The sequence below is a fragment of the Lycium ferocissimum genome, chromosome 2 (genome assembly GCF_029784015.1).
Source record: "Lycium ferocissimum isolate CSIRO_LF1 chromosome 2, AGI_CSIRO_Lferr_CH_V1, whole genome shotgun sequence".
Lineage (NCBI taxonomy): Eukaryota > Viridiplantae > Streptophyta > Magnoliopsida > Solanales > Solanaceae > Lycium > Lycium ferocissimum.
The window spans coordinates 49,383,853-49,410,401 of NC_081343.1; the positions used below are offsets into that span (position 1 = coordinate 49,383,853).

The window sequence follows — 26,549 nt, forward strand, 5'->3', positions numbered from 1 at the left end:
CTATCGGGTTAAAAAATCGAGCAGGATGTTTTATCCCCTGTTTTTCTCTAGTTTTTGGTCGAGGAATCGAATGTGATTGAAGAACAACGCATTCAAAATCGATACACAATTGAATCCTCAGTTATACGCCATTGAAATTTCAGAAATCATTCAATTTCAAGTTCAAAGAAACCATTAGGTATTCTCCTTTGTTCCTTGTCGAACAATCGAATGTGATAGAAACGGCTAATTCAACATCGATACACGGTCGAATTCTAAATATATGCAATTGAAATTTCAAAATTCATACATATTGGCTTCAAAATCATCGGATTAAAGCTTTCATCGACTAACGTTGATGGATAACATCTTTCAATCAATTTTGATACAACATGGTGAAGATGAGACTTCTTTTTTCATTAATAACGACAAAATATGTGTGAATTGTGAATAAATTATATATATCTGAAGAAAAGGTTGTGATTTGGTTAAGGAAAAAGTTGTGTATGAAAGTAGTAGTTTTATGGTATAAAAGTTGTATGTGTATCTTGTTCATGAAAAAATGATGTGTATTTTGTTCTGGAAAAGGTTATGTACAAATCATGTATGAATTATGTATAACGTATGTATATAAAGTGTGTGTGTGTGTGTGTGTGTTTTTTCTGATACATGGTATAACAGATAAATAAGTAGGTTTTAAAATTGATGAACCAGTAATCTGGTTGATTTGCAAGAGAGACTCTTCTCTTTCTCATCTGCGTTTCGTTTTCTTCTTCAGGGTATTCAATAAGAATTTCATATCGTTGCCTGTCACCAGAGGATCAGGCGCTCTAGGTCCCAACATTGACATTAAAAAGTTTCGAAGTTTTGATTTTGAATTCGGGTTTTCCAAAACTATTATTTGTTTAGATTGGGTAGTGTTGAAAACTACTGAGAATATCTTTTGGAGCTTACATCTCAATTTTAAGGGTGTATGGTGAAGATTAAAGGGTGTTTCTACACTAATATAGTTTGAATACAGTTTTGGGTGCATGTATGAATTTTGTATAAAGTTCATATTTAGGTTTCTGAAAGAATTGTATAAAATCTGATACTGTTGAGAGTAAAAACTTGCTACTTGAGTACAATCGATACTGTTGCAATTTGATATGAATTTGGTTATCGAAAAAGTTTCGAAGCTCAAAATTTCGTGTATAACATCTGTATGAAATTTGTATATAACTACATAAATTTCGTATAATGATCATGTTGGTTTTTAGAAATTTAATACAACTGCAACAACAATGCACACAACTTCTATACAATATTCATACAAATTAAATACAGCTACAACAACATACAAACTTAAAATACAATTTTTATACAACTCAACATACATTTTTAATACAACTTTGATAGAATATTTATCTCGATCCACTTTATATTATACATATTATATACATATTACATACAACTGTAATACATGTGGTGAGATTTTTTACCACTGTTATTACGCCTGTAAACATCTATTTGAATTTATAAGTAATGCACTTATATGAAATCTGAATGAAAGTGGTATCTTGCTATGGTGTGAACATGTGATCTTGAATATTCATGTCTTCTTCAACAGTGTTTCGAGTGATCTTGACAATCTCTTCTTCTCCCTTATTTTCTTAATTATACAGTTCAAATCTTCAGCATTTCGTATTGGTAAATCTCCATACCCTAATCCTAGTGTCGTTATGACCAACAATCAGATATCATATTTTGGTCTATTGGTATAATTATCTCTCTTAAATACCCATAATCAACAATATTATACATAGAACAATTAATATATGTGGCTGATTAATTCATAAATTATACACAAAACATACAATGAGTATACATATAATATATGGGTGAAAATCATTTTAGTCCTCCAACTTTACTCTAAAAATCAAATACCTTCCCCAACATTGAATAACTGACATTTTCATCCTCTTGAAAAATCAATTCTATCTCTCTACCGTCTTCATCAAATTTTCAATGTTGGAAGTGTCGATTGTTCAATGTTGAGAGAGGTATTTGATTTTTAGAGTAAAGTTGGAGGACTAAAATGATTTTCACCCTATAACATATAGTTTATATACATTTGACAGAAAGGGGGAAAAGTGTATAGACAAACAATCTTACACTCATACACAATGCATACAATTTATGTATATTTGACAGAAAAGAGGGAAAAAGTATACTACATGTTTACATACACATGTTATACAAATATAATACACTCAGGTTAAAAATTTTATATACACAATGATCACACATATCTCAATGATACAGATCAGTTTTCATACACACTTAATACACAGATCAGTAATCAAAAGCTTTCTATTACTAATGTATACAAAATTTATATACATTTCATACACAAATTACAACACACGTCTCAGTAAGAAAATAAACAATTCGACTAGTAATTTATCATAGTTTATACACATTTATACAATCAACTGTAGAAAAAAAAAATCTCAAAGTTAAAAAGGTATGCAATCTCCCCATAATCGATACTACTCCGTCAATTTAGACTACGATTTCTTCTTCTTCTTCGATATTTCAGCTTTGTCAACCTCAGTGCTTTTAACTTTAGCAATATTGATTTCATCTTCGAATTGTCGTCATCTGTGTGGGATTTCTTCAAAGAAATCTTTGTTGGACTACGTCGAAACACACTTGTCTATCATGTTTGAGTTTAATCCTAATCTCTCTAGATTATGGGGAGATTTTTCACCCACATTGCAGGGCTTGTTGCAAATGCAACTCTAGCGCTTTTACGAAGTTTTAATCATTTTTTTGATCCACAAGGAAACACAAAAATAATAGTAAACTAGAACGATGTAATAATCTGGATTTTCAATAAACTGAAACGGCAAAAAATACTGTAGCAAATGGTGAAAATTGTAGGTTGATGAAGATGGTATCGTGGTTGAAGTTGAGTGAAGGAGGAAAATTAATTTTGGGTGAAAACGTGGTGTAGAGAGAGAATATTTTTAAATTGAAAAGAAAAGTGAAGAAGACAATAAGCTGAAGGAGATTTCGCCAAAAAATTAAGCCAACAAACGAATCAATTTTCTAGAATTAAGCCCAAAATCGTGGCAACATCTAGGGCAGCAAAAAAAGTCCACATATGATACAAAATGTAATATATTTATTATATTTTGTAAATAAGGAAAAGTATATTTATGTTTTGTAATATAGGGTCTTAACTAGTATTATTAGGCCATTTTCTCTTTAATTTAATTGAGCTTTGCTCATCATAACAAATAATTTTTTTACGAGACATAAATTTATATTTTCATACCATAATATCTCACAAATTATGCCCCGCATGACTTTTGCTCTTAAATAACATATGTTCCGCTAGACATAAGTTCCATTGCTAAATATCAAAAAATAAAAATCAGTCCATTTGAACGGTAAATCGTGCAATTTCTTCAATTACTGCTGTCCAACCACTACTTAAGCAATTGTCGTATACAGAGAAGAGCAATAAATGCATAACAAAGTGCTTTGGTACACTAAATAAAATTACAAACTTCGGCCAGCTGAGAATTATAGAAACTCTCGATTCCACAAAACCCTTCATTATTTCTCTGTTTACTTCTGTCTTTAAACGTGACAAGATCCCCCTTCAAGACTGGCCCCCCTTTGTTTTTTTTTCTCTTCAGATTTTAACTTCTTTGTTTTTTTTTTTGTTTTTTTTCTCTTTTTTCCTTTACTGATCGTGTGTCTTTTTTCATTGGTCTTATTGGTCATGCCAACAGCTAATAGAGTAGCATTTACATATCTAAGTTTTTTCTTAAATTGTTGATAGATACATTTTCGAAAATATCATTATTTAATAGATCAAGCCCTTTGGCCTTAGATAGAGGGTTGGTTTACCATAAATATAGTTCTTACTAATAATTGTTATCATGATCATCTATCTTTTTTTTTCAATTTCCTTCAACAAAAAAAGTGACTTTCAGAGATAAAAGCTAGTATTAGTTGAGTGACCGTATGAGAAATCAACTCTGAGATTAACGTGTATATATTAAAAAACTTGGACAAATTTAAAGAGTGTCTATATATTCAGCCTGAATATGTACTAGGAGTATTATACTTTCTTTCATGCAAACAAGGAGAAAAAAGTTGCATTCCTCTTCTTTTGTTTTTGCCCTTTTTACGGAATTGGTTACCTTTCAACTCCAAGATTACCTCGTCAGGTTTCTTGCCGGATTAGTGCCGAAAGGAAAACGTACCTACTCCCTCCATGATAAGGACTAAGGAGAAGCTCGCTTAGCTTCTTGAACACTTACGAAATCTTGGAGTTGTTACGAAAAATCTTGAAGTTGAAACTAATAAACAAAGATTGCCAACTTCTTTGTTCCAATTTTAATGGAGTAAACATCACAAAAAGAAAAAGAAAAAAAGGGAGATGTGTGAAAATGGTACTAGTTTCACCCACTTAATTGAGTGACAAGTACTTGTCCTTCTGTTCCGTTATAATGAATTTTAATACGGAAATAAGTTTAACGGAAAAGGACCAAATATACCCTTGTACTATGGGAAAAGGTTTAAATATACACTTCGTTGTATATTGGGTTTAAATATACCTTTCTTAGTTATACTATTGGTTCAAATATACCCCTCTTCCGTTAAGTTTGTCCAAGTTGGACATCTAATCCTACATGACAATGACATTTGATGAGGTGGACACACGCGTCATCATGCCACACTTCGGCCTTTTACCCATTTTACCCTCCCTTCTATTTGTTTTTTTACCACTAAAATTTCCATTCCCCTCCACCACCACCACCACCACCACCGTTACCGCCACCATGAACAATATTGAATTTCCAGCCAGTCAACTCACACCAAATCGGAGTATCTGAAAAGTATGAGACTGAATGCTGGGGACACGACCGGTGTCCCATGGCAATGCTAATGCGAGCATCGGTGGTTGGGCCATTGCAAATGCTTTGAACACCTGGTTCTGCAAAAAAATACTTCAATTACTCACTCCCAATATCACGCACACTAGTAGAGTAGTAGTAGATAAAGAGATTATCTAGTTTCTCGAGGAAGAGAACTTCATCTGAAATCGAGAAGCTTCAAATTGTATTGAACCCAATGCGAGCGATGAGTGGAGAAACAAACATTATATAAAAGACTAAACTTTGAATTACAATATTGTTCATGGTGGCGGTAATGGCGGTAATGGTGGTTAGTGGTGGAAAAACAAATAGAGGGGAGGGTAAAATGGGTAAAGGGCACTAAGGTGGCATGTCATGTGGCATCCACCTCATCAAATGTCATTGCCACGTAGGATTGTATGTCCACCTTGGACAAACTTAACGGAAGAGGGGTATATTTGAACCAATAATAAGATAACAAAAGTGATCTTGAACGAAAGTATAACGAAGGATATATTTAAACCTTTTCTCATAGTACAGGGGTATATTTGGCCCTTTTCCATAAGTTTAATATACGGTTGCTAACTTTCTAAAAAGAAAATAGTGTTGTCGCGCCAACCCTCCTTTGAATAGTAAAATTCACTTAACTTTATACTTCTAAACGTTCACATCTATCATGACCTTTCACTTTAAGTAAAAGTTTAGATTTGAGAATAACTATTCGTATTAATTCGCTATATAGAGAAGCTATCCAAATCAAAGAATTACTCCTACTACTTCTTCTTGTTTTTTTTGTGTGTAAAAACTAAAAATGACTGCGAAAGCAAAATTTTGCTTTTCTTCTCTCTAGAGTTTCTCTAAAAGCTCAAGATTCGAAATATTGACATTTAAATTTGCTTTTAATAGTGTTTGGTATGATGAAAATTATTTTGCATCAAAAATATCTTTGTGGATGTGAAGTGAAACTTCTTTTGGGAAACACGTGTCGATCACGTGACAGACTTAAATAAAATGTTGATAGGGAAGTCAAGTGGTTGGCAGATCTGAACAATAAATAAGTCTAATGGGTGAGTTTCATAAATATGACATCTTCATTCTTCTCCACCCGCTCGCTCCCAACCCCCTACTCCTCCACCGTCTTTCTTTTCTATTTCTTTCTTATTCATAGGAAGGCAGACCTAAATCTAGGTGCGGTTTGTCCTGAATACTTTCTCCATCTCAATTTATGTGACAGTATTTGAATTGACATAAAGTTTAAAAAAAATAGAAATTTTAAAATTTGTAATCAAAATAACCTTTAGTCATCTCATAAAATTAAATTATTTTTAAATATTAAAACATGATATTCTTTTTAAGACAAACTAAAAAAAATGCGTCACATAAATTAAGATAGAGAATAACTGTTTTTTGGTCGGTCAACTATAGATGAACTAATACATGCAGTTATAGATTAGCTAAGTTACTTTGTCCTTATTTCATGAGGCCTCCTGGATTGAAAACTTTCCAGCATGGTTCCTAAATGAGGCTTCTTACGCCTTTGTACAATTGACTAGTACTGCTTGAATCAATAAATATCAGTTCTGGGAAAGAAAAAAAAAACTAGTTTACTAGAATTAGTACATAAAAGATATAGAGATTTAACGTAAATAAATAAAAAGGAAGAAAGAAAAAAGAGAAAAGGAAAACTAAAAACTAAAAACAATTATTTTTTAAAAGATGTAAAATGTCACACGATGTTCTTTCTATTTCCGAGCTTACACACTACATAGAAATTGAAGCCACTGTGTATGCCCTTGGCACTGTAGGATTTTTCGGATAAAAAATGCTATAGTTCAGTTTTAACAAAATCACCTCATAATTTAAGTATTAAGCTTACAAAATATGAATAGTTTAGAAAATGTTTTAGGTATCAACCCAATTTATTCTTAATTGTCAAATTTTCAGATAAAAATTCTTCTCAAATTGACTTCAACTTTCAAAGACGGAGTGATGTTTTCGCATTGCACTTTCTAGTCTACTTTATCATTTCTTTGAAGTAATAATCATAACAGCTTCCCCGTCAACCTGTTCTATTTCATAGATTGAATTTTTCGACTGGGCGATTAAGGCAAGACAGTGAAAAATGTCCTTGATAGATTGAATTATTTGATAGTTATGCTAATGAATGAATAATTAGTCGAGTACCCACCACCAAACACAGCCGACATCACGAAAAAATATATATAATATTATCATATTTCGAAAAAAGCTAAATAAGCAGATAGGTGTTACAAAGTCTTTCAACTAGAAGTCTTTCATTTTTAAAAGAAAATGATACGAGGATCCTTTCATGACCAATATATTAATGCTTGATCATGTATATATGTGTATTCACATACCCTCTTATTAGCTTACTCATATTAGTTAGTTGCAATATTATTTTTCGGTGAAAACGGACTAGATCAGAAAATCAGTTAGAGATTTATTTTATAGGGTTTGAAGACAAGTGAGTTGTATCCAATCTTTGGAAACTCTGTTATGAGCGCGGTTTGGAGTAGCAGTGAGCATAGGTGTAGCACAATGCGGGATAACAAACGAGAAAATGATCAAGGAAAACATATTAATAATGGAAGTTCTTCTCTATATTGCCTTAGAGAGAAAAGAGAGATAGGGTTTACAAAGTGTGAGCAAGATGTCATTCCTTCTATCCTAAGCTATCCTTATATAAGCTAAAGTTGGATTTTTCAACCCCTAAAGTAAGGGTGATTTGACCTCTCTATGACCCCAATGTTCGTGTATGATGCGGCGCTCTGATCTAAGTTAGTAGACGTGACAGGAATTGGTAGGAGTGGAAGCCAACTGTATGGATCTCTAACCTCCTGAGCATCAGGTCGCACAAACTGACTTCGGGCGCATTTTCTACCCAATACAAATATATTCTCGTTGAGATAGCATCGAATGAAAAGCTTTTGAAATCTAAAAGTTCTATTTCTAGTTTTGAATATAAACATTAAAATAGAAAGGATCGTGAAGCTGGATAATTAATTTGGAAGGTAAAATTAGTTCTCACTTCTAATAATGTATCTTTAAATCTAATGTGCCAATACGTTTGAGCACTTCAATGATTATGGCGAAAATTGTAGTTGTATAATACTAGGAGTACTACTTAAGTAGCGTTTAATTTCTTATTTTTCATTTATTCAAAATTAAAACTAAATGTGATTTTTAATTTATTGAACCAATTTTTTTATTATTCATTTTCTTAAATTTAAAATAAGATGAAGGGAGTAATACAAGCCTACTTTCCTACGTTAGCAGTCAGGACAGACCCCTCGAGAAAAGTAGTTGACAAGTTCCTAAAATAATTATGCAATACGTAAAAACTCGTCACGAGATCCCCAAAATAACCAAATTAATCAAAAAGGGCAATTCAGTAACCTAACATCACATCCTCGTTATAAATATACCCCCCAAAATCCCAATCAAATACCCACAAACTCCTTCTACAATTAGTCTCTTAAGAAAAACTCACGCGCTAAGAACTCAATTCTCTTTCATTTTCTTGAGAAACATGTCTCAACAAGTGATATCAAACCACCGTGAAAATGCCGAAGTATACACAGATCCAGTTTTATGCAAGCAAAAATCACTAGAATTATTGAAAGAAATCAACATGCCAAATGGTCTACTCCCATTAGAAGACATAGTAGAAGTGGGGCGTAACCCGGAAACAGGGTTTGTTTGGCTGAAACAAAAGAAGGCAAAAGAGCACAAGTTTAAGAAGATTGGAAAACTTGTTTGGTACGATACTGAAGTTACGGCTTTTGTGGAGGATCGGAAGATGAAAAAGCTTACAGGTGTCAAGAGTAAGGAGATTCTTATTTGGATTACACTTTCTGAGATTACAATTTCGGACCCGGAGTCTAAGAAGATTAGTTTTGGTACACCTGCTGGACTTTCTAGGTCTTTTCCTGTGTCTGCTTTTGAGGAGGAAGAAGAGGAGAAGAATTGAATTGGTGGAGGTTTTAAGGGGTATTTGTGGAATAAAATGTGTTTTTCATTTTACTATTTAAAATTACTGTCTTTTGTCTATTTTATAATCCTATCCTATGTAACCGTAAGTCAAAATGTTAAAGGGAAATTATAGTTTATAATGGATATACTTTTCCTCTTTTTTTTTGGACATTTTTTTAGGTGCATAAAATCTACATAGCGTTAATCTTGGTTCATTTTCATGCGGTGGGTTTGATGTGGTTTTTGAACTTAAGTAGGCGTTTTGGATATGAACTTGAAAAGATGATTTGAAATTATTGAAGTTAAAATTGTGTTTGGTCTTATCTTTTGTAAACAAAGATTTGAAAATGAAATTGTACTTCTAACCATATATGAAAACTCATAATTTGTCAAAAGCTATTAAAATTTCCATCAAAACTTTTCCAACTCTTTTACAATTTTATCAAATGAGCAGATCTATCTGAAGTAAAGATTAACAAAGAATTCCTCACGGCAGCACCAGTTGATTTTTGGGTATGTTGATGGAGAAAGTGGGTTGACAAAGTAGGAGTTAATTAATTACTTTTTGTAATAAAGATGAGTGTTTTTTTTGTTGCAAAATTAAAATTATGGGCTAAGTTTTAAATTTGAAATCACAAATTTAAAATTGTAATTTTACCTTAAGGTGAGTTTGGAATTTAAAATCAAAATTTCAAGTTGAAGATGGTTGAAGATTGAAGTTTTGTTCAAAATGTTATAAACAAATACAAACTTGAAATTAAAACTTGAATTCATGATTTGAAATCACATATCAAAAGGACATTTAAGAATGTCGAGTGTTTTTAGGAGGTAAATAATTGGAAGTTAATTGGGCAAAAATGGTAAAATAAAGATAAAACTCATTTATTTATTTTTTGCATTTCGGTTTAAGGGAGTTGTTCGCTATAGGGCTAAAGAACACATCCATTTCGTGATGAACATAAAAAGGGGCTATTTTTCCTGTCAATCCGGTTTATTCCCGGAAGATCTCTTTGATTATAAAGAGTGTACACTCATATGCTTTATCAACTACTCATTCACAAGATTCCCATTTTGATGCCACTACGCTCCCCCAATACGTCCGAATCACATCAAAAGGTTCGTGTTGGCCTTTTGGCCAGGAAATTTGGACCCAAACCATGAGCTGCTTATCAAAAATAAACAACCATAAAATAAAAATAATATTTTTATCGTAGAAAATAATACTATTGGTTGCGTGGTTTGAAAATTATGACTTTCAAAAAATATTTAAGATTTTAATATATAAATTTACGTAAATAGTGAGTGATACGTATTCTTGCATTGCTTTTGTTTTTGAGGTAGATAGCTTGACTAGTGAGAAAAATGTTCGGCCGAAGTAAAAGCAGAGTCACTTTCTTTATTCGCTAAGCAAGTGATTTTCGCTTTCCTCAACAATAAAAACGACCATCTAGCTCTTTCATTTCTTCTATCTATCCATATAGACAAAATAATATTTTTTAATAAAACTGGTCAACTAATTAATCACCCTTCTTACGCCGTAACTTCATGCTTACGTGGATTGATTATTGTTCAAGAGATTCGCCCATTCACATTTCAAATGATAAAAGTTCATCTTATCAAGTGTTTATACTAAATTAATAAATATATGACGTGTTTATAGATACAATCTTCAGATCATGAGCCTGATGAGTTGTTCTCTTCCTCTACCCTACTTCTTACCCTTTCTATCATTTAATAACTATGATTAATTAATACATTCTACTACATTAGATGCTTAATCATACTACGTTAAATTTGTTTGGTTTAAACATCTTATGAATAAACATTTACCTATTCAAAATCACACAAAATTGTTACTTCCTCTGTCCATTTTTACTTATTATATATTGACTTGGCACGTCTATTAAGGAGTTAAAAATAAAATGTCAATTTTACTATATCACCCCTTGAATATAATAAATGTAATGTTTTGAGAAATGCATTGATAAGTGATTATAGCAAATAATAAGGATAAATTAGAAATTAAGTATTAAATTATATCTTAATTTTTTTAAACCGAACAAGTAAAAGTGGACACCTATTTTTTAAATAGAAGACAAGTAAAAATGGACGAATGAAATATTTACTAATTTAAAATCACTCAAAAATGTTATTAAGAAGGAAAGAGGAAGAGAGGCCATGAATGCGGAAATCAAACAGCTGGAATTTAATTGTTCTTGAAAGAGATGACAGGACTCAGCAGGTAGCAATTAAGAGAGGGGAAGGTAGGTGACCTAGATTTTAAGTAAAAGCACATGAGTGCGCAGGCACCGCTAAATAGTTTTGCTAAACTAACACGTATGGCTAAACTAACATGTTGGATAGACTCTGTAGTCTGTGGCATGAAAAGAAGGATTGACTTCTAACTCAAAACTGTTGGGATTAATCCTACCTTTTCTTTTATTGTGTAATGCAAAGAATATTTGCAAAGAATATAAATATGTTCAAAAATTAGTTCTTGTAACAACCACTTCTTGATGGTTGATTTAATTGCTGATTTGAATGATCAAATTAATGACTCATTAAGCTCTCTTAATTGTCGGGTTAATGACTCATTAAGTCATTCCTTGACCCTTCATATTTTTGACCATATATCAGCCACACCAATTCTGAGCTTTTCCATCATAAAAATTACTCTATTATTCTTTTCTTCTTCCAATAGTTTTTTGGGCAATATTTTGTGTTCTAAACTTTCAGTCACTAGTGCAAGTGTTTGGAAGTGCTGTGGAACTTTGGGGAGCGATCGGGCTAAACGATTTGCACCGTATCGGTCCGAAATCGCTTTCAAGGCAGTAACCTACCATGACACAGCGATTTAATATGATAAGTTGATTATATCCTTTTGTTCATTTTCTGATCGATATTGTTAATATTTTCAGCAATTTGAAAGCGATTTTGGCCCGACTCAGATGCAAATCGTTATAGCTGGTCACTCCTTAAGGTTCCACAGCACTCCCAAACACTTGCAGATTAGATGGTATTATGTGTTTTCTTATTGTGTACATTGAATCATCTTGGTCAAGGAAAAAAGAAAATAAAATTGTAGATTAGATGGTAGGTAATTATTTTTTATTTTGATTTTAAGATTAAGACAAATTAATTTCTTTATTTATTTTTTCCACAAGAATCTCTTCCTTCTCTTCTTTAAACTCTATTTTATTAATTGGCATTTTATGATTTTAAATGTTGACCTGTTATGATAATTAGTAAAAAAAATCTATATTTCGTTTATTTTAAGCAAAAGTTATGAGCAATGTTTAGTATTTTTTGTGCTTGTTATGTCAAAACAAGGTTCATTCGTTTATCTCACAAAATGCCAGTAGTATCAATTTGTTTCTCAGCTTTCGTTAGTATTTTTGTGAAGTATGGATTGTGATAACAAAAAATTAAAGCTGCTCTGCACCTTTTTTTAGCCAAGAAATTGATTTAACTTTTTATTTTTTTTTCCTTCTTTTTGTATTTTTTGACTCACTTTATTCTAAAACGTCACATAGATATTTATTATTTTGATACTTTTCTCTTACCATCATATTCCATGTTAATAAAAAGATAGTGGAAGTTCTTTACCTCTCCCGCGTTAGATTACTCCTCCTAGTTAAATGCTCAAAATAATTATGTAACGTTTAGCTTTTTTTCTTTTTTCATCAATCATCTAAAATATTTTTAGAACTTATTAACTACCAGTGTTCATGATAATTTCCTCTCATTGATCTCTTCATTTTCTTTAATTTGCAAGTGCTGATAGGCGTGGAGTAATAAATAATGTGGATAAATTCAGGTAAAATTATCATTGAGATATAGTACAAGGGAATTAATAGTTTGTTGAAACTAAACAACATAATTTTTTTATGGAGGATAAGTATATAAAGGTATTGTCACTTTTCCTTCTTTGTTCTCTAGAGTCTATTTTCTTAAAATTTTATTACGATGATAATTCAATTTTTTGAAATTATAATTAAACAAATATTGATTTATTTCATGTTGTTGAAACCGATAGATTTTTAGATCATAATTGGAGAGAAGCTGGTATTACAAAAGTAAGAGAAAAGTTTGACGTATATATGCTCTTTAACATCATCTTTTCCTCGAGAAGAAGTTTAAGGGAACATTGCTTAGAAATTCAAGGGGAACGCATATTTAGTTGAAAATTTGTTTATTTTAAAAGATATTGCATAAACACAATTCCAAGGTATCAGGGTAATTAATTTTTGAGTGATGTGCATACATATATATTATAGGGTGCTATTTCTTTGTCATTGTGACGATAGACTTACATTTCTAAGCTCTAATTCTGATAATTTTTTTGTGATTTAATCTAGATATTGAATCATATTTTGCATGCATATACATGAAAAAGATTATCTCTTCTATCTCAATTAGATTTTTTTTGTTATATATAAGTTGTATGGTGTTTCTTAAGATCGCAAAGAGCGAACAAGATCACTAGTTAATTAATAACTAGTAAATTTGATCACCCTTCGCGCGATTATGGAAGAGTCTATTAAATTTTCGAAGTGATCTTTACTAATACCATATTAAAATAACAAAGTGTTTTTTTGTAAAGACCAAAAGATATTAAAAATATTTCTAACCTTAATTAAATAAAGGGTCATATTAACACATTATTAATGACATCAAGATTAGGATTGATGCGAAAACATAAGCTGATTAAAACATTTACATCTAAAAGTGAGCTTCATTACTTACTAGTTAACTTGCCGTCTTGCCCGCTCGTAGCGCGGTCCACAAATTTATCTTTCTTTTTTTTCTCATAAATTTAATCAATATAGATGACAAAATTCTTATAACTAAAAATAAAATAAAAATTGAAAACTTCTATCAGAAAACTAATGTAAGACATGTTTCTAATCTCGCCTCTCACACACAATCAAACACAAAATATCAAACAAAATGGGAAGGAGAATTGAATATAAAACTAAATAAAACTTTCATATTCTTAAAAAGCAATAGAAAAATAGACAATAATAAATTAACTTCTACAAGTCATTAACATTTAACGTGATTGTTACCTTGTCGGAAGTTGTAATTGTATCGAGAGGCTTTTAAATTGAAAATAAATTTAAAACAAATAAAATAAAAAAAGACACAAAGATAAACAAAATCGAAAACCACAAAACTAATATCGTGCATCAAAATGTTTATTCAAGTAAAAGATTCAGTTATATTTTCAGTCTTAATTTTTTTTTTATTTTAAAAAAAAAAAAAAAAACTATATAAGAAGAACAAATGAGAGCTAATATGATGTTTGCCCCACATTTTTGGAAACCTGCGAGTAGCATCTGAAAATTTATCAAAATTAACCAACAAAAATGCAAAAGCAATGAAAACTAAAAGAAAGTAAAGCAAATGAATACAGCCTACCTATCTCATATTAACTATTGCTGATATAAGGAGAAGAGGACAGAAAAAAATACATTGGCGACTATATATACTTTCTGTATTTCAAGTTTTTTATTTGCACTACCACCAAAGAGCACAATGTTCCATCTCCTATTCTAAGTAATTTGTCCATCTAATTAAGCATTCTTTCAAAATTTCCCTCTTGCCATTACCTGCTTTGGGATTTTTCTCTACTTATTTATCAATAACAAAAAATAATAACACCTCCTAAAGTTGCTGGAACATGACCTCTAATTGGCTATCTCCGCCTTTCTGGTGGCTCTCTTAAGATCTCTTGGGTTTTATCATGAATTAAAAAGGGAAAAGCTAGAGTAATTTTTGTGAGAATTAAAAGGGTTATAAATGTGCTGAGGACCTCTTCATGTTTTACGTTTCACACACTATCCATGTTTCCACACAAATTGATAACTAATCATGGAGGAAGAGGTTGAAAACAGTTACAAATATAATTAGATATAAATATTATAAAAAAAATGGTTTTAGACTTTACTGGAAACAGATTCAATGTATGACAAGCATATTGCTCTGAGTTAATGTGCTTTATTGCAAAGTTTACGTGGGCTGAACATTTTTACTTCATTACTTTATAGGTTTGTATTAATTCAATTAAAATTTTGTTAAGAAAAAATGGTCAAAAAGATAAATATGAAAGATAGAGAGGTTACTTGTCTATGCCTAGCTTTATTATATATATAGATTGCTAAATTTTCATATTAAGATTTACCACAAATTGCAACTGAAGAAATTATTCCTTACACTTTTTAAGCATTAAAAGATAATAATATTTAATAAAAAAATGAAAACACAAGTATTGAGAGAAGAGTTTTTTCTTCGAGAAAATGATCAAAATGGTTCTTAATATATGGGGGTTGGACTATTTTAGTCTGTCATATATACCACATTATCAAAATAGTCCTTAATGTATAAAAAAAGGGGATATGATCATTTTAGTTCTTCATATATATATATATATATATATATATATATATATATATATCATGTTATCAAAATAGTTCTTAACGTATGAAAACATGTTCATTTTAGTGCTTCATATATAACGCGTAATCGAAATAGTCCTCAATGTATGAAAAATTGATCATTTAGTCCTAAACCTTAAAAGTAACGGCACAAGTAAAACAATCTTTTTAAAACATAAAAATGGGAGTTGAACCTTTCGGCCATAATCAATCTTATATGATGAGAAGAAAAGCCAACTTTTTCTACCTTTAATAGAAACTCTTGTACCAATAATTAAGGTATGTTTTTGCCGTTGAATCCATAACCAAACTGTGTCTCTTGATGCAAGAAGAACACTAAGTTACAAGAAGCGCAAGAAAAATGTATATAGTCCATTGTTGCGGGCGTGCGCACGTGTAGTTTTTGCTTCCCTCAAGTGAATTCTTTGGTTAAACTCAGGTTTTTTGACTTGCACCATTATGTTTAAGATTTAGGACTAAAATTGAGTTCTTCAATTATATAAGTTCTTTTGTAATAGTTTCAAAACACTCAAATGCAAGGGATATGCATGTCAAAGAACCATTTTGCAAGTTGGAAGAGTAAATTTTATTATGTAGCACGTCAAAAAGAAAAAAGGGAAGAAGAATAAAGCAAATTCCAAAAACATATCACAATGAAAAAGAATATAAATAAATACATTGAAGAGCAAGTGATGGATTCCTTGACTATCTTTTTCAAAATCTTATAAACCACTCTAAAAGGCTTAAAGCCAAAATGAATATTCATTAATTATTAATCATTTTACAAGAAAAACGTCAAAGGCACTAATAATTCAGTTATTAACATGTCCAACAAAATAATCAATATTGAACAATTAACGAAATATGTAAAGTATAGAATAAATAATGAAGATAAAGAGATTGAGGAAAGCTTATAGAGAAAGTGCTCAATAAGTCAAGCTCGAAGAACATCAATTGTTATTTTCGATCATCGATGTTGGGTTTTCACGAACGATTCATGTGCATCATTCTCATTTTCTTGTCTTAAATAAGTTTGATTAGGTAATCTAAATATTGGCGTCTCTTCTCTCTTGTTATACCGTGAGAAATATAGTCTTTCTCTTCCATGGCCCTGATTTTTGTGACTCTAATCTATCCCATAATTCCATCTCTTAGACACCTCAAATGTCTTGACATAGCTCTTGAAAAAAAAAAAGAAAAAAAACAAAAGAAAGTTAACTTGGAGTATTTAAGCACCCACAATACAATGTTATTTGTCAAACAAAATAAGAAAAGCTAGATTACCTTAGAGGAATGAGGAATGAGGTGTCTGAAAAGCCCACCTAGAAAGAAAGAAAAGTCATGAGAAGGAAAGAAAAATTATGGATTTACTTGTGCACGACCTGCACATAAATACTATAAGAACTTGGGAAAGTTTGAAACTCTTTGAAGAATGAACGTATGAAATAAATATAATAGTAATAATGAGCAAAAATAGTGGAAGTTACAAAGGGGAAAAACGGAACAAATGAAGGCAATAGAAGGCTTGCCATTCTTTGTCGTTCCCGTGATGTTAGCCGTTTTGGAATTCTTGACTATCCAAATTCTTTGTAAATAACAATAACATTATATCTTGGTGTCGTAAAGAAGCGATTATTAGATTAAATTAAAAATAAACCAGCAGCAAATTTCTTTGTCCGCAAGAATTTATTAAGGAATATGAACAGTTGAAGTAGTAACAATTGAAGAAAAGAATAAGAAAAAAAGAGAAATAGGCTTATCATGTAGCAGAACTAATAATTGTTTCTCTTACATTTGTTGTCGAAAGAGTTAATTATAGCACATTTAATATGATTAAAAGATAATTAAGAGAGGAAATGATTGTCTTTTTGATTTTTTTTTTTTAACACAGCACATAATGGAAAAACTAAAAAAATGTCAAAAAAAGGAGAAAAAAGATAAATAGCAATTTTGATTTTATTTTTTTTTTTTTTTTTTAACATAGCACATAATAATAAAAACTCCATTCCAAAAATGTCAAAAAAATTCTTCCAAACTTACCCTTATTTATAATCAAGAATCATTAAATAACTTTTTTTTCTAAGCATTAATTAGGGAGTTAGAAATTTTGAGAGTAAAATCATTCATAAGCTAAAAACACCACTTATTATATAATGGAGGAGTAATATAAAGGAAACAAATATATCAATGTCTTTCTTTAAGAGCTTGTAGATTGCTAAATAGCTCTTTTGTCCGTAAATATTTCAACTAATCAAGAAGACAAAATTTATATATATAAAATTTTGGTAATAGTAAAATTTATGTGGCACCTTCCATAGTTGAGGCTCCTTTTGATTCCAAAACTTTCTATACTATCAAATTCATCGTTTAAATCCAATGATAGTAAATTATAACTCTCTAACGATTGTGTTTTTCATGATTACAAACTTCGCTCCCAGCACCCTCCCCCACTCAAAATATCACTTTCTTTAGACATAAAAATGGGAATCATAACCAATTTCATTTAAATCCCAAAACAAAATATGATTATCATCTAATCCATGACTTAGAAGAAAAAGGTGAACACATTGCCACAAAGATCGACACATAAAACTTAGCCTCAATTTTTGTATAAGTTCATAAAGGTGTGGATAGTAATACATCATTCTCAAATTTATTTGGTGCTTTGATACTTTTCACGAAAATATTATTTCTTGTCATATATATACTTTCTTCTTTATTTTTGTTTCTTATTTTTGCAGCCGCTTTTGACTTAGATTATGTTAAAAATTTTGGATGAATATGTAAACCATATCGTTCAACTTAACATAAGAGAAATATGTTTTTTTGGTATTGCTTCGGGCTCGAGTTCTTTCTTCCCTTTTCTTTGAACTTCAATTCATCTACCCTTACGAGAAAAGTTAAACAATCTTCCGCTCATTTAGTTAAGCTAAGTGCAATTACAAAAACAAAAACAAAAAAAAACGCAGAGAGAACATCGTGTTTGAACTCTTTTTATTACTAACAAACTCTAACAAAATATTCATGAGTGTGGAACGCCGACCCTACTTCACTCAAGGTACTATCAATGAATTAATCGGTTCTCCACAAATAGGGTTAAGTGGTAATCTTGACCATTATTTCATAACAAGAAAAAGGATATATAGCAATGGCAAAAGCAATTGACTAATTAAGGCATAAACAATATAAATTGGGAATTATTTGATCGGTTTTTCTTGAACACAGAACAAACATCGGAAGGTAATGGACAATTAATGCTTTATTAGGCCCAGCCACACAAAAGATTTGGACGTGTGAGTTATGAATAAGTAATGAAGAGCTTTTAATATATTGAAAATGAAGAACATAATGCTTTTGAAGAAGGTGTTACGGTTTGTTCACTTTGGGCGATGTCATTGTATTGATCAAATTTGAAACAAAATATGAAAACTTTTAAAATCTCCCCTTTCGTCGAGAATTCATTCTTCTTTCTTTTTTACTATGGCTAAACATGATGTGCCTTTGTGAGGACGGGGATAAATGAAAAGCAAAATTGCTTAAAGTGACTATTGAGAACGAACAAATCGCACCATTTGTTGGGGTGGGAAAGAGAAACGGATTGGGAAATAGATAATAAATGAAAAAAAGAGGGAAAAAGGCCAAAATAACTATCTATTCGCAGTGTGTGGCTTGCGTCGGCGGGCCTTTGGCTTTTTTATATATATATATATGATAGATTAGTGACTTTATGAAAAGAAAATCGACAGCCTCCTCTAAAAAAAAACACAAAAAAATTACCAAACTTCCAAGAGAACAAATAAGCTCAAACGACATCCTATTGTTCCTAATGCGAATGCATAAACTAATTTTGAACATAGAACTCACATTATTAGGCCCAGCCACACAAACTTGGACGGTTATGAATAAGTCAAATATATTGAACATAAAAACTTTTAAAATCTCTTCTTCCTCTTCTTCTTTTTACTATGGCTAAACTAGGGGTGTACAAAGAAAATCGACAAATCGCACCAAATCGATAGTTCGAATTAAATCGAGAAAAAAAAACCCAACTATCTATGGCTAAACTTAGGGTGTACAAAGAAAATAAAAAAAGTCAAACCAAACCAACCAAACCCAACTAGTGGTTTGGTGTTTGAAAAAAACACCCGATCATAATTTGTTTGGTTTGATTTTAACTAAAAAAAGGCAAACCAAACCAAACCAAACATGAATATATAAATTTTTAAAATATTTTATACATAAAAGATTTACTTATAATGTAATTTATTAATGTTTCTTAAGTTTTTTCATAATTTTTGTCTTTTAACATATTATTTCAAGTTTGGACTTAGAGTTTTAAATGTCCCAATAAGATTTATAGCTCATAAAACTCAAATAAAGTCAAAACCAAATCAATATTAATGCTAACAAAAGTAATTCAAGCCTAACACTAGGAATTATAATAATGTTGGATATCTGTTATTTAGTTTTGCATTGTTAATTTAAACAATGTAAATATATAAATTTACTTTATTTTATTTTTTTCTTTATCATTTAATTAATACTTATTAGTGTACTTATTTTAGCATGATTTAATATTTTTAGATGATGATTATTTTCATTATGCCTTATTAATTAGCAATATTTATTTTATGCTATTTCATTATCTTTTTTATTGAATATTTTATCACAATGTCTTCACTCATTTCACATTTTTGTTATTTTCCTAAGAAACACATTAAATATATAGTTGTATCTTACTAGGACTAAAGAAATATTTGAAGCAAAAGTTATATTCTGTATCAAGATTTTTCCGGGAAAAAAAAAACCCAAAAAAACCCGAGGTTGAAAAATTCGAATTTTATTAGTTGGTTTGGTTTATCGATTTAAAAATCCGACATAATTGATTTGATTTGGTATTTAAAAAATCCAAACCAACCCGATCCATGTACACCCTTAGCCTAAACTTTCTCTTCACTGCTATTTACAAAAAGGTCTGCATAGTCAATCCAATATTGTGAAATGCATTAGTAGTCTCGATCTACTAAAAATCTTAGCCAACCATTTATAACAGTGATAAAAAGTTGGGCTCTATCACGAAGAAGTGATATGTAAAGAAACTATAATAATGCTTTACTTGAACGCATATAGTTCGGTAAACTAACTATAAATATTTTTCTTTTAAAACGTTTCTGAAGTTACAAATAGTGTGACATTTAAGATTGCAAACCTTTAAACAATTTATCAGTTTGGGCATCGATAAGCAAATGCGTGAGTCTAAGTTGTAATTTTACATGTCACAAGTTTTATAGTTTTAAATATACATGAATGAAGTTAGACTTTGGCAAGTCAAATATCCTACGTGTAAATCTTAAGTTGATTTAAATGACTTGTGAATTTTGGCTATGCTTTAAACAGGGATCCTAAAATTGGTTATTTGTGTACTTCTCCGGGCTGGACACACCGTGTAAGAAGCCCAAAAAAGAATGATGAAGTAAAGCAAAGCCCAAATTCCAAAAATTAGGCCTTTTGCTTTTGCAACAATGGCTTGGCTTGCTAATCAAGTTTAAAGAAGGAAAAAAAAAGCAATCTTCAGTTCAAACAAATTCTCTAACTGGGCAAAGCTATTATTTACTCTGCATTGGGTTTCTAAATCTGTAACAAATTTCAACAAAGATGTTTCTCACTAGGTAAATGTTGAATTTTATTGGGGCTTAATCTATGCTTTATTTTTCCAATTAAATCAGAATTGAATAATTTTATTTTTTCTTGTATTTTTGGAAAATTGGGTTTGAAGAACTGAGTATGATAGAGGTGTTAACACCTTCTCTCCTGAAGGAAGATTGTTTCAAGTTGAATATGCTATTGAAGCCATCAAGGTAATTTTCTTGGATTTTTCTTCGTGTAATTTTTTTTTTTTTTTTTTTTTTTTTGAGAAATAGCTGATGGGTAATTTGTTTTTGTGATTTTGAAATTATGATATTTTGAAGTTGGGTTCAACTGCAATTGGATTAAAAACTAAGGAAGGAGTTGTTCTTGCTGTGGAAAAGCGCATTACTTCACCACTTTTGGTTTGTAACACTTGGTTTCCCTTTTATTATTAATCATTTTTATTTATTTGCTTGTTTATTTCGGGGATGATTATATGTTACGTATAATACATAGATATACAACTTAATTGGGCCTCAACTGACAACTAAACACTCCAACTTTGAGAATGCACGTCTAGACACCTCAACTCATCCTCACTGTGTCTTGTGGACACTGACGTGGCACATAATTTTAGAGGTATCTAGATGATCATTTCGTAAAGTTTGAGTGTTCAACTGACAGTAGAGGCCAAGTTTAAGTGTCTATCTATGTATTATGCCTATATGTTACTTCTATATGGTTTGATGATTATGTTCATGTTTTTGGGTTGGACTCACAAGTCAATGTGTTATCAAGAACTGTTTTTTTACTTCTTCCTGCACTATAATTGAATGGAAACTTCAAATTTTCAGTAATAGAACACCTATAAGAAATGCCGGTAGAGCTTCACCAAGTAAATTGAATGATGGATTTTGTGGGGTATAGGATTGGGGCTATTCTCGATGATGAATGATTATTAATTGTTGTGAAATCTTGCAACTAGTGCAAGGAGTTCTCCCCCTCAACTAGATAACTCACTTTGTACAGCTCTCTGTGTGAAATTTATGTGGACTCATTCACTTTTGAAATTGTCTTAAATTGATATCAACATTGAAACAATGGCATTTTTCTAAAAAGTTTGTACAAACATTTAACGGTCACTTTGTGAGGAAATAACGGATTATGTTTGAATATAGTTGGGTTGTGATTCATATGAAGAATGAAGAGGCTTTATACTGCCTACATTTGTTGTAACTCCATTAGTGAAAGTTATAAGTCCACTGACGGGGAAAACTAAAACCATTGTTTCCTCTCAGAAGACACTGCTGACCCTATGTATTCTGAAACCCTTTTTCCTCTCAGAAGGTAATGCCGACCCTAACTAATTCTTAAGTTTCTCTTTCCTTGGGACACCATACCATTGGTACTAAACAAACTTGATAAACTATAATTGTCGGGGCTGACTACTAATAGACACTGTTTAGTGCTTAGTACATCGTTAAGGAATACCTGGTAGATTTTAACAGTTAAACTTGGTGGTGGATATATCCAGGAAAGGCAACACAACCTGTAGATCAAGAGCTTAGAAAACCTACAGACTAATTTCCTGCTTGTTGCCTCTTATCTATTGTTATTGCTTGCTTGGCTATGACTTGATTTCATGCGCTCAGTTGGCTCATCTAAAAAATATAGAACATGCTATCTCCTGTTAACTTTAGTTTATTTTCTGTTTTCTTCATTCATGAGACATGACACAGTTTTGATATTCTCATAGGAGCCAAGCAGTGTGGAGAAAATTATGGAAATTGACGAGCATATTGGTTGTGCAATGAGTGGATTGATAGCTGATGCACGGACTCTTGTGGAACATGCACGAGTTGAAACTCAGGTATTTTGGGCAACTTCTTTAACCTTCAAGTATTTGTATGCTAGTGGTAAATTGCTGACTTGGCCTTGTTGTTTTGTCCTCCCTTTCCCTTTCAATAGAACCATAGATTCTCTTATGGTGAGCCCATGACTGTTGAGTCCACTACACAAGCTCTCTGTGATTTGGCCTTGCGGTTTGGTGAGGGCGACGAAGAGTCTATGGTGAGATTCTTCTTACTTTGGTGCAGTACTTTTTGTTTCTTTCTGAACAACTATCTTTCAGTTAAAAATTAGTGGTGCCTAATTTTGTAAAGAGCATCATTCACTTTCCAGAATTATCTTTTGCTCTTCCCTATTTATTTTGAATTAAATCTGTTGGAGCTATACAGCTGACCTTATATGAAGTGAAATATAGATTTTGTTTATGCTTAGTTAGGGTAATTTCGTCGAGTGAATAAGTAGGTGCCTTGGTGCTTTGGATTGTGATGTTCCTTTTATGTAATTTGAGAAAACCATACTTCATGTGACATAAGGTGAAAATAAACAAATAATTAGTCATAATTCTTGTTTTCTCCTCTTTGTGTCTAGCTAACAAACTTGTGAACATTGCCTGTGTCGACTTTAGTTAAAGGTTTTTGATCATTATATTTACAAAACCCCCCCCCCCCCCCCCAAACAAAAAGGTGAGTGATCACGTGAAGATTGCCAAGTGTGCTCATCTCTCTATTTTTCTGTTTCTCAATTTTAAATGTATTTCAAATGCTCTTGCACTATATATAAATATGCCAGCTGGATTGTGATATATCTGGAGGCTAGCTGTTGGGTCTGAGATCTTCCTAGGTGCTAGGATCTGTTATGATAATTCATCAGCTATATAAGTGCAGACACCCTTCTCTTTACATTCTATATTCTAAGGAAAAAAGATGCTCGCTATACTAAACTTTGCTTGTAAAGAATTCATGAAGTTAAAATGATGTGAAATAGCTGTTTAATTTGATTCTACATAGAGTAAGCTGACAAAGATATGCTTAGCCTGTTTGGTTATCATGGAAAAAGGAAGGGGAAGGGTGAAGAGGGCAAAGGTTGTTTATGATTCAATTATTAGTTAGTTATTAAGTTATTTATGGATAAGTTATAACTCTATCATGTATGAATTAATCTGATTGGAGTTACCTGGTTAATTCTCTAGTGACTTTCTTGTGCTTCCCTAGTTTCTTCGTTTCCCTTGTTTTATTTCATAAAATATTCTAAAAAGTTGGATGTCTGGAGAATATTTATACTGTTGAAAAAGCTTGTCAGCAGAAAAAGACAGTCTTCCGTACTTTTTATAATTGACTTGCTCATCGGCAGGAATAGACAAGCTTCCGTTATTGTTATTTTTTGATACTGTAAGTTTAGATCTCCGACCTTGATGCATTAATGGTCTATCTCGTTTGTTTTATGCAGTCCAGACCTTTTGGTGTGTCCCTTCTCATTGCTGGTCATGATGAGAATGGTCCCAGCTTGTAAGTCTTTGCATCTCTTCTATGATAGTATTGGAAACAACTATATTTTCTTCTCTCTTTTGGTATTGAATCAAGTTTGATATTGCTGCCAGAGTATCATCTTTCAGAAACTTCCTTCTTTTGCCAAATTTCTTTTCGAATACGTCTCCTTTGTCTAAATTGGACTTATACAACTTGGATTTCGAGAAAACAGGGTAAACTATTTGACCAGCAATTCTATTGCATCTCAGATACATTAATGCTAAATCTCATGGACAATACCATGTCCGTGAAGTCAATAACATTCACTTAATTTGCTTTATGACAATTCAGCTCTTATTACCTAATAGGCAAAATTGCATTTTCGGTACCTTGTAGGGCTTGTGTGTTCTCTATTGTGCATATAATACCTTAACTTTAACATTTCTGAGCAAATATGAATTAGACCTCATCTTAACTATGTTAACTTTTGGATGGGAAGAGTCATATGCCTGCAGCAACTCTTCTTCACTTATTTGTCCGTGTTTTCTTAAATCTCATCAAGTCACTCTAATATGCATATCAAACATCACTTTTTAAATTTTAAAAACATATCTGATAGGTATTGAGTTTTTGCTAATGTAAAATGAATTCTTGCTGACTTAGTTGAAAAAACCCTTAATTTTAATTAAAATTAAATACTCAAGAAGTCAAAATACCACATTCTAGGAAATGATGCTTCCATCTGGCCATGATTGGATTTGTGTAGTATGAACTGCTAAAATCAGACTTCTGATTACATTTTCTCCCTAATCATAAACATACTCTTAACAGTACATTTATTCAAGTACTTGGTTGCCTCATTACTTCCTACATCCTGGTTGTGGGGTACCACGGACATAATTTCCAGATACTAAATCTAGGCCAATTTTATGTGCAGGTACTATACTGATCCTTCTGGTACATTCTGGCAATGCAATGCTAAAGCTATTGGGTCAGGTTCTGAAGGTGCTGACAGCTCTTTGCAGGAGCAATATAACAAGGTACCTAGGTTTCCTATTTTTCTAGTGAAACCATGTCCTATCGTCATAATTTCTGTCCAGTCTGGAGCAGCTTGAGGTTGAAGGGAATGTTACTGGTGGAACATGTAGGAATAATAGGTCCTATTCTATGTTCATTAACCCTCATTTCAATTGATTGGATGCTTGAACGTTCAGAGACTTTCACGAGTTCCACTAATAGGAAGCATCTTCCACAGAAGCCCGAGAAACAGAGCCGCTTTCTTTTTGATTTTTTCTTTATTTCCCCCCTAAATAACTCAGGTTCAAACCGGAAGTCTGACCTTGTTAGTTCGAGTAGCTAGTTCTGATGGTGATGCACTCACCCACTTGTAGCTTTCATATGGTTCTTAAAACTGATCTGAGGTCCATTATCTGCTTTTTCTGCAGGACCTTACCCTTAAAGAAGCTGAAACCATAGCACTGTCTATTCTTAAGCAAGTGATGGAAGAGAAGGCAAGTTTCATGATGTTTTTATTTTTATGATTTCATTCTTTGTTTCTGTATCTGCTGAAAAGCTCCCACTTTTTGATGCAGGTGACTCCCAATAATGTTGATATCGCAAGGGTATCTCCAACTTACCATCTATACTCACCATCTGAGGTGGAAGAAGTTATCAGCCGCCTGTAAGAAACTATGCGATCACGCAATTGATATTTTTCTTGTATGACAATGCTTGCTTGCAGCCCTGGAGTTCTTTGGATTGTATTTTCCCTTCTTCCAGGACTGGAAATTGATCGAGACAAGTGTTTTGTGTATGCTCATTACATTATTTGCTCAAGGATTTAAGAGTTTTTTGGCCCATGTCTTGCTGCTTTATGAATTGGGCTTGGTTTCCTGGATACGGTCATATATATGCATTCCCTTAACATTAAAATCGTTTCCTTTTTATGTTCCACTTCAAATTATTTCAAGTTAATTAAGTTAGATGAACACTCCTTTGTCAAGGATTTTCATTACATGAGGGAAAATAAGGGACAAGTATATATTTCTATAGGGTTAAAGTGTCTTGAAAATAAGAGCAGTATATATTTGTGTAGAATTTATATAGAGGGTGTCAGTGCATGATTTTAAAATATAAGGAGTATATCTGCAGTTGAGTATTATTATAAAGGTGTTCAGATAGTTTTCCGAAACAAAACCCTCTCCGTATCATTTTATGTGTCTTAGTTTGATTAGACACAAAGTTTAATAAAGTAATTAAGTTTTTTGAATCTTGTACTCTTA

At 31.7% G+C, this 26,549-nt stretch overlaps 2 protein-coding genes across 2 annotated transcripts; both read left to right on the forward strand.

Annotated features, from left to right (window-relative positions):
- The first annotated feature begins 8,355 nt into the window (after positions 1 to 8,355).
- LOC132042456 (uncharacterized) lies at positions 8,356 to 9,044 on the forward strand. The gene has a single exon (XM_059432995.1). The coding sequence runs from the start codon at positions 8,446 to 8,448 to the stop codon at positions 8,884 to 8,886; it is 441 nt and encodes a 146-aa protein (XP_059288978.1). The 5' UTR covers positions 8,356 to 8,445; the 3' UTR covers positions 8,887 to 9,044.
- An 11,800-nt stretch (positions 9,045 to 20,844) lies between these two features.
- On the forward strand, positions 20,845 to 26,126 carry LOC132042467 (proteasome subunit alpha type-5). Its single transcript, XM_059433000.1, has 9 exons — positions 20,845 to 20,994; positions 21,102 to 21,183; positions 21,295 to 21,375; positions 22,710 to 22,823; positions 22,922 to 23,023; positions 24,248 to 24,306; positions 25,205 to 25,307; positions 25,713 to 25,778; positions 25,860 to 26,126. Exons 1-9 carry the CDS (start codon positions 20,981 to 20,983, stop codon positions 25,950 to 25,952), a joined length of 714 nt encoding a protein of 237 aa, XP_059288983.1. The 5' UTR covers positions 20,845 to 20,980; the 3' UTR covers positions 25,953 to 26,126.
- The last annotated feature ends 423 nt before the right edge of the window (positions 26,127 to 26,549 follow it).

Coding starts and splice junctions, on each gene's coding strand:
- LOC132042467 (XM_059433000.1), top strand. Junction 21,184..21,294: donor ATGCTATTGAAGCCATCAAG/GTAATTTTCTTG, acceptor GATATTTTGAAG/TTGGGTTCAACTGCAATTGG. Junction 25,779..25,859: donor AGCAAGTGATGGAAGAGAAG/GCAAGTTTCATG, acceptor TTTTTGATGCAG/GTGACTCCCAATAATGTTGA.
- LOC132042456 (XM_059432995.1), top strand. CDS start 8,446: ATGTCTCAACAAGTGATATCAAACCACCGTGAAAATGCCGAAGTATAC.